The 12,224-nt window shown below is 40.5% G+C and overlaps 1 protein-coding gene across 1 annotated transcript in view; it reads right to left on the bottom strand.

The window, feature by feature from the left end:
- Dcr-1 (Endoribonuclease Dcr-1) overlaps nt 1-12,224 on the bottom strand; it is a 189,283-nt gene that overhangs the window by 46,521 nt on the left and 130,538 nt on the right. Inside the window, exon 19 of the mRNA XM_067157086.2 lies at nt 7,071-7,324. Coding sequence (XP_067013187.2) covers nt 7,071-7,324 — 254 coding nt within the window. The remainder of the gene's footprint in view (nt 1-7,070; nt 7,325-12,224) is intronic.

The raw sequence follows: 12,224 nt of genomic DNA, 5'->3' as shown, positions 1-12,224 counted from the left end.
GGTGGTAATGTGCTGAAACATCAGACATTTAACCAATCCCAAGCTGCCATTTATATTGACTTATATCGGCAGAGTGCGATCTCAAAATCTAGTTGCCAATTGTAATATTTACATTCACCACGAAGTTAACCTATCTCGCTCAGCGTGTGTGGTACTCGGTACGGTTCGCGATCTTTTACATTTTTCTTCAGTAATTCGTGTTTTTCATATTAGTCTGCATCTCTCTAGCATAGTACAGTATAGCGCAGTTTACAGTTTAGCCTAGCATAAGTTAGTTCAATACAGGTTTAATAGTTCAGTGTATAAAAATAGCTGTAGTTTTAATTACATATGTGTACTGATTAGGGTACTTAGTCTGTGCATGTTTAGCATGTCTCAGTGTATTTCGGGAAAGACAAGTGGCACGAAAGTGACTGTGAGATTAGTGGAGTGTTCCTTTTGTAGGCCGCCTTCCTGTGCCAGCCATTAGTGGGCAGTAATGTGTTATTTCCTCATTTCTTAATAACGTATTATCTTTTTAGAGTTGGATGTTGTTTAAGGTCCGGTTGCATAAAGACATCTGACCGGAGATCAATTTAGAACTTAGTTCCGAAAATGAACTGAGATTACGACTTCGCTGCGTTGTACAAAACTGAACTTGGTTTACACATGTGTAGTTCAAATGTAATCAGATTTCAGAAAAGTGGACGTTGCAACACCGCAAAACAAATTAAATACAACATAGCTTTGCCTGTTGGATAATACTTAAATGGTGGGATTGACCTGGCCGTGACTGTCAATAAATGAAATACACAATAGGTTTACCCCTTGGATAATACTTAAATGGTGGGATTGATCTGGCTGTGACTGTCAAAAAATGAAATACGAAATTGCTTTGCCCCTTGGATAATACAGTTTGAATTGAGCTGGCCTTGACTGTCGACAAATGCACGTAGTTTGCAGCATGTACTGGAATTTCTCCATATGCTTTTCATGCAGCGAACACAGATGAATAAAAAATGGATATCTGACTTTCCTCAGTCAACCCTTGTTTCTTTTTCCTTTTTTCTGATCCCCACGGTATTAGGTTTACGAAGCCTAGTGAGTCTTTCATTTTCACGACCTTCATGGCCATTCTTTCTTTTATTCATTTTTTGAAGAATCTATCAGTGTTAAGAAGGGGTAATTTCCCAGTTGGTAGGGTTCGTTCGGTCTTGTGTTGTTATAATATCAGGTCGCTATAAAAATGTTGTCACATAGAACCCGTCGCATGTCCGTTTTTCCTTTACGGTACCTGTTAGCTATGGCGATATTAACTTAAAGAGGTTTTAAATCATAAATTAGGTCATAGTGCTTTTATGAGCACAGCAGAACGAATACGTAGCTGTCAAGAAAAGGTGAAGCAACTCTGCATATATATAGCTAGTTCATGTTTCATACGTAGCGTGAATTGATCAGAGCAGTCCCCAGTTGGCAAATGAATCACGTTTGAATACATTACTTGGATTTATTTTCGGAATAATCACAATGCTGAATTCGTAATGTTTGTAGATTTAAGGCTAGGTGTAGAAAACAGTGTAGTTCCATTTTAAAAACAAAGTTAATAGCATTATCGTCCGCCTCTGTGGCGTAGTGGTTAGTGTGATTAGCTGCCACCCTCGGAGGCCCAGGTTTGATTCCCGGCTCTGCCACGAAATTTGAAAAGTGGAATGAGGCTGGAACGGGGTACACTCAGCCTCGGGAGGTCAAATGAATAGAGATGGGTTTGATTCCCACCTCAGCCATCCTGGAAGTGGTTTTCCATGGTTTACCACTTCTCCTCCAGGCAAATGCAGGGATGGTACCTAACTTAACGCCACAGACGCTTCCTTAACTCTTGCTTGTTTATCCCTTCCAATCTTCCCATCCCCCCCCCCATTAGGCCCCTGTTCAGCATAGCAGGTGAGGCCGCCTAGGCGAGTTACTGGTCATTCTCCCCAGTTGTATCCCCCGACCCAATGTCTCACACTCCAGGACACTGCCCTTGAGGCGGTAGAGGTAGGATCCCTCGCTGAGTCTGAGAGAAAAACAAACTCTGGAGGGTAAACAGATTAAGAAAGAAAGAAATAGCATTATCTCAGAGGATATTGATGCTATTCTATTCTTGAATGGTCCATAATGTTATTTATTCATTTATTTACTCGTATCAGAAGCATTAATACTATAAATACATATACATACATACTCTTACTGAATTATATACATTATAGACAAAGTCACACTTATCAAAAAAAGGTCTATACAGTAGAAACTCGATTAAACGTTCCCGGAAACTACGTTTTCCCATATTATCCATTCAAATTACGTGGTCCCGCAAGCATCCTAATTAAATCGCGTTGTAAAAATCCCGCATTATCCATTCCTCAAAGAAACGATTTACCGTATCAACCATTCGGAAATTCAGTCCCATCAACACTAAATCCTCGATCATGCGTATTTCAAGAAAATGTATCTCACAAAAGGACGGCTACGGCATATTTGAGAATCTTGGTGTTAACGTCCAGCCATTGCGGTAATTTGAGGAAGTGGAAAAAGTGGCGGTGAACTTGCATAAAGGACCATCTTAGCATTGCATTAGAGAATTGAAATCATAAAACAAAGAGTGTCCACAACAATTGGAAGGAGACAGAGCACATTTCGACAGCTCTACTTGAAGACAGAACGAGTTTCGTCAGATGTTCGTACTTGCAAAGCGTCTACATTATGTCCAGGATTTGATGTTTACTTTTTTGCTTTTTCCGAGTGTATCGCCGAACAGGTTTTCGGCACTTCCCTCAGGGCACTGTATAGTCACTGAGCTTTCAGGCAGGAATCTAAACTGCTCCTCCTTAAATAACACAAATTTAGTATTTTAATATTATCGTATACGATTACGTTATCGAGACCAGAACAGATGTTGCACCTTACATACATAAAGCCATGGGAGTTTTTGGGATTGCCTATTACTGTTTTGGTCCTAATGTAAGACTAGGAATTTCACATTATTGTGTTAAAATGTTAAAACCGCAGTCGTTTTATTTGCGCACGTTACATGTAAAAACCTCTGCATCATTTCGCACTCGTACCGACTTGGACATCGGAGCACGTTTCCAGCTGAGCTCAAGGTCGCGAATAACCCTAAATTCGGAAGTTTTGATGATACTTTTTCTCCTTCCAATTTAATCGTGATTAGTGACGGACATAATTGTATATAATGCATTCGAAAACTTGAGAATCAATACTTACATTCGGAACAATATTCTCGAGTTCAACATAATCTTTAAAAGTCGATCTATGCCGTAGGCCTAATTTGCGCGGTACAAGATTTCCACAAACTGACTACGAACAGTATACCGGTGATCAAATTACAATGGAAGATTTAAAGAAAAAGGGATTTCACCATCATGTTGGGCACTTTTGTATCCAATGTGCTTTCTTTTATTAGATTAGAGAATTAAAAAATACTTGTGGTCGACTGTTTGGCTTGATGTTATTAGGTTTTTCGAACAGTTTGACCGATCAAAGTTGCTGAACTGAAAGAAGTTTTCAGAGGAAACCGACGAAGTTTCCCCGGTAAAACTGAATGTAAAGTTGCGAGACTTTTAAGTCGCGTACCGGTAAATAGCCCCTCAGCGTCGCAGCCGTTTAAAGAGCTTCCTATCCCGCGGCCGGATGAGATTTCAACTACGCGCGACTGAAATACATTGATTCACTTAAAGCGTTACTACTAGTATAAGAGTGGCCCGATATTCACAAAATTTGGAATTCCTTATGGTAGAACTATGTACATGAAGATAATTACATAATTGTTTCACATTTCCTTAGTAATTTAGTTCCGTGTGATAGAGTTCGAAGCACTCTTCGAGACAGAGACCCAAGGCACACTCCTGGCAGCAGTACACCGATGTCTTCTTTTCACCGTGTTTTGAACACGCGAAACAACGTCTCTGAGGTTTGGATTTCTCACTCTTGGGTGCTAATTTCCTGATAAAACGTATTTCCTGCAACCTTGAAACTGTATTATCTGATGCGCGCCGGCCTTGAATATTTCGTTTCCTGCCCGAGAAGCGTATTTTGTACTACGTAAACAAACCTTCCATCAGCTGAAACTGATAAGATAACTGCTCAATGTTTGTTCCTGTGACTTGTCTAAATATTATTGGAGAATCTAGGAATCATAATTCACTGTTGAAAGCTTCCCTTTGACCTGTATGCGTATCTATAGCCTCCTACACGAAATTTCCAAGTACTGGTTCCTCCTCATCGTCACTCTCATCATTTACCACTGCTACATCATCTATTTCATTATCACTACTGCTAATACTGCCACTACTACTTTCGACTAACCTTTCATTTGAATTATACAATATTTCAAGCACGCTACACTCAGCAGGAGCTAGCCATTGAGTGCGGTGCGTCACACAAGCTGATGAAGCTGCAGCGGGACCAAAAGCGGCAGGACGAAACTGAATGAGGGGAATAACATTTATGACGAATCAAAACAACTCGATACATATTTCAGATTAAAAGGTCGATACATCGACTTTCAAACGAGATATATACCATGCACAACTGCTTCTCGTGTCGTATGACAGAAAGCAGCACTAACTGATGCCTATACAGAGTACTCGTAGAGAGTTACGAAAAGACTACAAGCTGAGAAATAAAGACAAATATAATAAATAAACCGCACTCTTAATACAAAATTAGAGCAAAGAACATCACACGAAAAGACAAACTTCTCAGATCATCATTTCTTTATTTTATTCTGTGGGAAAGAATGAAGCAAACGGACTATTAAAAAAGCAGGGATTGGTGCTCAGACATAATTGACATATACTTATCCTTGCAAAAGCAGCTACACTTAAACGATTTTCAATACTTATTTAGAACAATGATAAACCCGAAAATGTCTTCTTGGAAACAAAACAATTTGCATATCCATAACACCAAAACTCTTCGCGCTATAGCCGTAAATGCGAAACCATGTATGGGTCTATACCACGTATAGAGGTCGGCGGCTACGGAAGAAAAGGGGGTCTATACCACGTATAGAGGTCGGCGCTGAGGGGTTAATGTTTGAAACCGCCCCGTGGTCGAACTTGCCTGCCTCTCACACGGAGGACCCAAGTTCGATTCCTGGCCAGGTCAGGCATTTTTACCTGGATATGAGGGCTGGTTCCAGGTTCACTCATTCTACGATTACCTTTAATTGAGGCGCTATTTAATGGTGAGATGGCGACCCCGGTCTAGAGCCAGGAATAACGGCCGAGATGATTCGTCACACTGACCATGCGTCACCTCGTAATCTGCAGGCGTTTGGACCGAGCAGCGGTCGCTTGGTAGGCGGAAGGCTCAATGGGGGTGTAGTATGGTTTGGTTTAGGGTGTTTGTAAGATTTTAAGTATACATATATCTTTTTTTTTTTTTTTTTTTTGTGATGTTTAGCCAAATTGTTCATGGTTCATTCATTCCCGGATTTTCCATTTTCCCTTGTACGTTTTTTACAGTGGTCCCTCCAAAAACGGAGAATCGAGGTTCCACTGTACTACTTTTCCCCAGAAATTGGCGACATCCAGTTCATTTTCTGTTGCCTGAAGTAGATCGTGTACTGTGCAAGTTTTAGGGCACCTACTACACTGCAACAAATGAGACGTTGTCTGGACTGCACCACACTCGCCATTGAGGACTCAGCTGAATAACCCTCTATATCCCAGTAATCAGACATCTGTAAAACATGAACGTAAGCAATTCATAGAGGTTATGTTGTACAATTATGTTTCACTGCGTTATACGAAGCGTAATATAGCTTATATTCGGACAACTATAGCTGACAATATATTTGTGTATTTTCTTATGATTTATTGTAACAACACATGTAATAGTATGTTCACAATCATCTGTCCTTGTATCTCGAATAGAAAACAACTTCTTAAACTGAGATCAAAGAGTTTAATCGGAGAAATTTCTCTAGTCAAAGTTAATCCTAGTTCAGTGCGAACTGATCTCAGATTAACATTTATACAACAAATGCGAGTTTAGCGTAAAACTGAGATCAGTTTCGTCTCTGATCCAAGATCAAATGGTTTATGCAACCGGCCCTAAGTGCAGTTTTTATGAATTTGTTTTCAATCCCAATTTATTCGCTTTTTTGAATACGGCATTACATTTCGTGAGGGTTATTTACAGCGGTCGTATCACATCAGCTGTTCTCGCAGCAGTAGTGAGCTGGCAACAAAGGTAAGGCAATGCTCATTTGTTTTGCAAAACGTCAATTTAGAAGTAAAGCCATGCGGAGTATAATTTTGATCTCTGAGGACCCTCCTCAGCCAACTGGAAGACAGTTAAGGAGGAACAATGGTGGTCAGACCGAGGAAGATGGAAAGGTGCCATAAACATCTCAACCCGGCGGGAGCTGGACGAGGAAAATGGATGATGATGATCAAATAGCAGAAAAATTTTACCAGAGCATAAGAGATATATTATGAAATGAAAAGGTCCCTCAATGCAAAAAGATGTTCTACAAAACCTATGTTCTCTATATTCTGGCATATGGAGCAGAAAAGTGGACAACAACATCTAGAGAGGAAGGAATGATCCAGGAAGTGAAAATGAAGTTTCTTAGAAGCATGCTCGGAAAGACAAAGAAGGACCATATAAAGAACAGGGAGTAAAGGGAAAGATTGGAGATAGAGATGTTACAAAACAGGATAGTGACCAATAGACTTATGTGATTACACCAAGTTGGCAGGTTGGAAATAATAAGAACCCCTAGAGCAATGATGGAACGGAAGATGACGGGAACAAGACCGAGGAGAATCCAACGAGTGTGGACAATAAAAATAGAGAAACAGTGGAGAGTAGAGGTATGAACTGGCCCAGAGTCTTCAGAAAGGAATGGCAGAAGAACATGCAAGGGGGTTGACACTGATTCATTACCCCACCCAGCGGGGAGTCATTAAGAGAAGAAATGTATGAAGATGTGGAGATTGTGTGTCCTATTGTTTTGGTGATAAAAATGTGCTTTGTCATGTCCACATCTGATAATGGTATTTATTGAAAAACTATTTTACCTTCTGGAAGGGTGTCAAGGCCCAGAGCAATATCACGAGCCACCTGCCGTCTGATCTGGTCAGCCAGTAGAAGAGCGTTGATACGATACAAGATACAGGGAAGGCAGACAGCCTTGCGCCACAGTGAGGCAGGGAAGGGATGTACAGTACACAACTCTGGCACCAAGATCTGCTTCTGTTCCAGATTCTCTCGCTTGGCACGTTTAGTCTCCTCACTGCTCGTGGGAAGGGCCACACCTTTCCGGTTAACATACCTACATCAGGAAAAAAAAAAAAAAAAGTGATGGTTTACTAAGGATGGAACAAACTATTATTGTCATGAACAACAAACACTCTTATTTTTAAAATTTGAAGTGTACAGAATACACCAAGCTTTGACTAATACATATTAAAAGAATAATTATATGAATATACAAAAGAAGATTAAAAAATGACAAGTCAGTGCAATTTAAAAACTTACAGAAAGGAGAGACGAGAAATTTTGAATAAAAAATGGTCATGGACAGTCTATGGGTCTTTATACACTCATCTTCTTAGCATTTTGCCCCACAACGGAGCAGGGTCCACTATTTTGCAAGCCAGTCTCTACTTGGTTCTATTAAGCGCAGCATTTGCAACAAGTTTCAGGCTCTGATAAGTTCTTTTCTAATTATCAGCATCAACAGAACGGACATAACTTTTCTTTTTTCTATTTGTTTTAAGTTGCACTAATATGTAAAAAGATATATGTAAATTTTGGTGCATGTCTTTTGGAAGACAATCAAGCCAGCATTTCTTGGGCCGATCACGTGGCCTATTCCCAGATGGCATGATGCGAAGTGCCGTCTGTACACAGATGAACCTTCTTTAAGCATTACGTGGCCATACCACCGAAGTCAGGTCTCACGCATCTTGTATACGATCAGGGTAACTCTCATCATTTTCTGGATTTGTATGTTGGTGACATGATCTAGCCGGGTTAGTCCACGTGAACAGTGAAGCATGTGCATCTCCATGACATGAAGTGCTTGTTTATACTAGCCTGTTGCCGGTCAGCATTCAGAGCCATACAGAGCGACCTAGGTGAACAACAGTCCTGTGAACCTTGGATAGATTAGTACCTGACGAACGCACAGAACACCTGTACTTTATCGCCACTTCATCCAGGCTGCATTTACTCATGCACAGGCATCACACTCGGTGACGACCAAAGAACCAAGGTACTTTAACTGTTCTGCTTTATTGAGATCTTGGCCATCTATCTGAATGGTTCCATTCGTCTGCGCACTGCACTTCATGTACTCAGTTTTCTTCATATTCAGTCGAAGTCCATGTGCTGTTAGTCTTTAATTTCACTTCCGAACCTGCTCTTGAATTTTTTGACACTCCTCAGTAGCCAGTAGGACATCATCAGCATACAGGAGTGACCATGGGGGTGATGAATGGATATCGGAGGTGACTGTGTCCCTACACAAAATGAAGTCTTCATACACTATTGTCTTCATATATGGACACTTACCTAATCAATCCCAATCCTCAAATTATTTCTTCTCAGGCTCTGGTAAATTCTTTTTTAATTATCAGCATCAACAGAACAGGCATAACTTATATTTTTCTGCTATATGTTTTAAGTTGCATTAACATGTAGATTTTTCCGCTACACGGAAAAGCACAGAATCATGACTATGTTTTTGGGCTTAGAGACGAGAGAGCCAGTACATATTCTTTGGTTGTTCCCCTCTTAGCAGCCTCTTACGACATGCAGGGGTACAGATAATGCATCCTTTCGCTCCACCCAAAGGGGAGATAAAGAGTTCCAATAAATTAAAAGGAATATGTCGCATTGTGATCAATCAATCAATCAATCAATCAATCAATCAATCAATCAATCAATCAATCAATCAATCAATCCAATCAATCAATCAATCAATCAATCAACACTGATATGCATTTAGGGCAGTCGCCCAGGTGGCAGATTCCCTATCTGTTGTTTTCCTAGGCTTTTCTTAAATGATTTCAATGAGATTGGAAATTTATTGAACATCCCCCTTCGTAAGTTATTCCAATCCCTAACTTCCCTTCCTATAAATGAATATTTGCCCCAATTTGTCGTCTTGAATTCCAACTTTATCTTCACACTCTGATCTTTCCTACTTTTAAAGACACCACTCAAACTTATTTGTCTACTAATGTCATTCCATGCCATCTCTCCGCTAACAGCTTGGAACATACCACTTAGTCGAGCAGTCCAGGTCTAAGGCCCCTCAGAATGGTACATGTCGCGAGTCAAGTAGAACCATGGTATTTGCCATGTTGGGGTACTAATGAAAAGTAGCGAAGACTCACGGTATTCCATACAAGATGGTACTATTCACAAGTATTGTACTTCGTACAGGTAACACAGACCTATGGTATTTCTCACACAATGGCGCCACTCATAGCCAACGCAAACCGATGAGGTTCCTCACCTAGGTGTACTAGCCACGGGTGCCGGTACTCCCGTGGTATTCCTCACATAGTGGGTAATCACAGGCAATGCAGACCTGCGGTGTTGCTCACATGGGTACGACGCACAGGTACTGGAAACCCACAGGAGATCCTACTCTTTGCTGCTACTAATCACAAACCTATTTCGTACCAAATATAGTGGTACTACTCGCAAGTACACGCAACCCATGGTGTTCCCCGCGTGATAGTACGAATCAAAAGTAGTTTCATGGTTCCAATTCAATCATCCCTTGGTCGCCCCTCACGACATGCAGGGGATACCGTGGGTGTATTATTCGGCTGCGTCCCCCATCCACAGGGGGTAAAGAGAGAGAAAAAATAAGGAGGGATCCATCACTTCGAAAGATAAAGTAATGAGCGAAGAAAGGCAACGGCCACGAAGGGCGTGAAAATGAAAGACTCCCTAGGCCTCGAATGCTCTAATACCGCCGGGGTCGGAAAAAAACAAGAGTTGACCAAGGGAGGTCGGACAGAATAGACGAAAGTGAGGAGCCTGGCACAAGTAAGTGGAAGCAATGCCAAGACTCGGTTAAGGGCCCCGTGGTAGCCAATCCACACTCCCAAGTTGAGAGCCCCTTAAACCCCTTGTAGTCGCCTCTTATGACAGGCAGGGGATACCGCGGGTGTATTCTACATGTGCGTCCCCCACCTGCAGGGGGTAGTGTGTTTGGTCCACGAGAGGTATTTTATTTCCCTCAAGTCCGCCGGCAAGCCGGTTAGGACCCCCCTATCCGCCACCTGGGACGCGCCACGTGGGAGTATCACCTCTCCCCCTGCTATGCTAGCATAAAAGGTTCGTGGAAAATGAAGATCTTTCCTTATATTAACACCCAGATACTTACAATGATCCCCAAAAAAGGAACTTTCACCCCATCAACACAGTAATTAAAAACTGAAAGGACTTTTCCTATTTGTAAAACTCACAATGTGACTTTTAACCCCATTTATCATCATACCATTGACTGCTGTCCATCTCACAACATTATCAAGGTCATGTTGCAGTTGCTCACAATCTTGTAACTTACTTATTACTCTATACGGAATAACATCATCTGTAAAATGCCTTACCTCTGATTCCACTCTTTTACTCATATCATTTTTATATATAAGAAAACATAAAGGTCCAATAATACTGCCTTGAATATTTCCCCACTTAATTATTACAGGGTCAGATAAAACTTTGCCTACACTAATTCTCTGAGATCTATTTTCTAGAAATATAGCAACCCATTCAGTCGTTCTTTTGTCTAGTCCAATTGCAATCATTTTTGCAAGTAGTCTGCCATGATCTACCCTATCAAATGCCTTAGATAGGTCATTTGCGATACAGTCCATTTGACCTCCTGAATCCAGGATATCTGCTGTATCTTTCTGGAATCCTACATGTTGAGCTTCAGTGGAATAACCTTTTCTAAAACCAAACTGCCTTCTATCGAACCAGTTATTAATTTCGCAAACGTCTAATATAATCAGACCGAATGCCTTCCCAAAGCTTACATGCGATGCATGTCAAACTTACTGGCCTGTAATTTTCAGCTTTATGTCTATCACCTTTTCCTTTATACACAGGGGCTACTATAGCAACTCCCCATTCATTTGGTATAGCTCCTTCATGCAAACAATAATCAAATAAGTACTTTAGATATGGTACTATATCCCAACTCATTGCCTTTAGTATATCTCCAGAAATCTTATCAATTCCAGCTGCAGTTTTCAACTTTTGTATCTTATTGTAAATATCATTGTTATCATATGTAAATTTTAATACTTCTTTAGCATTAGTCACCTCCTCTACCTGGATATTATCCTTGTAACCAACAATCTTTACATACTGCTGACTGAATACTTCTGCCTTTTGAAGATCCTCACATGCACACTCTCCTTGTTCATTAATTATTCCTGGAATGTCCTTCTTGGAACCTGTTTCTGCCTTAAAGTACCCATACATACCTTTCCATTTTTCATTAAAATTTGTATGCCTGCCAATTATGCCGTCCATCATGTTATCCTTAGCTGCTTTCTTTGTTGGATTCAATTTCCTATTAAGTTCCTTCAATTTCTCCTTACTTCCACAGCCATTTCTAACTCTATTTCTTTCCAATTTGCACCTCCTTCTTAGTCTCTTTATTTCTCTATTATAATAAGGTGGGTCTTTACCATTCCTTACCACCTTTAAAGGTACAAACCTGTTTTCACATTCCTCAACATTTGCTTTAAACCCATCCCAGAGTCTGTTTACATTCTTATTTACCGTTTTCCACCGATCATATTTACTTTTTTTTTTTTTTTTTAACTGCCTCATGCCTGCTTTATCAGCCATATGGTACTGCCTAATAGTCCTACTTTTAAAACCTTCCTTTCTATCACATTCATTTTTAACTACAACAAAAACAGCTTCAAGATCACTAATACCATCTATTACTTCAGTTTCTCTATAGAGCTCATCTAGTTTTATCAGCACCACGTCCACAATATTTTTCCCTCTAGTTGGGTCCGTCACTTTCTGAATCAGCTGTTCCTCCCATATTAGCTTATTTGTCATTTGTTGGTCATGCTTCCTTTCCCTTTCCCGGTCTGTACACTCCAAAGACATCAAGTTGCCTATTATCTTTAGAAATGAGACTTACACCTAGAATTTCATGTTTGTCATCTTTAACTTTTTCGTAG

This window comes from Anabrus simplex, chromosome 13, assembly GCF_040414725.1.
Source record: "Anabrus simplex isolate iqAnaSimp1 chromosome 13, ASM4041472v1, whole genome shotgun sequence".
Taxonomy (NCBI): Eukaryota; Metazoa; Arthropoda; class Insecta; order Orthoptera; family Tettigoniidae; genus Anabrus; species Anabrus simplex.
Note: the sequence above shows the minus strand (reverse complement) of the source record. Positions and strands in the feature narration are given on the sequence as shown.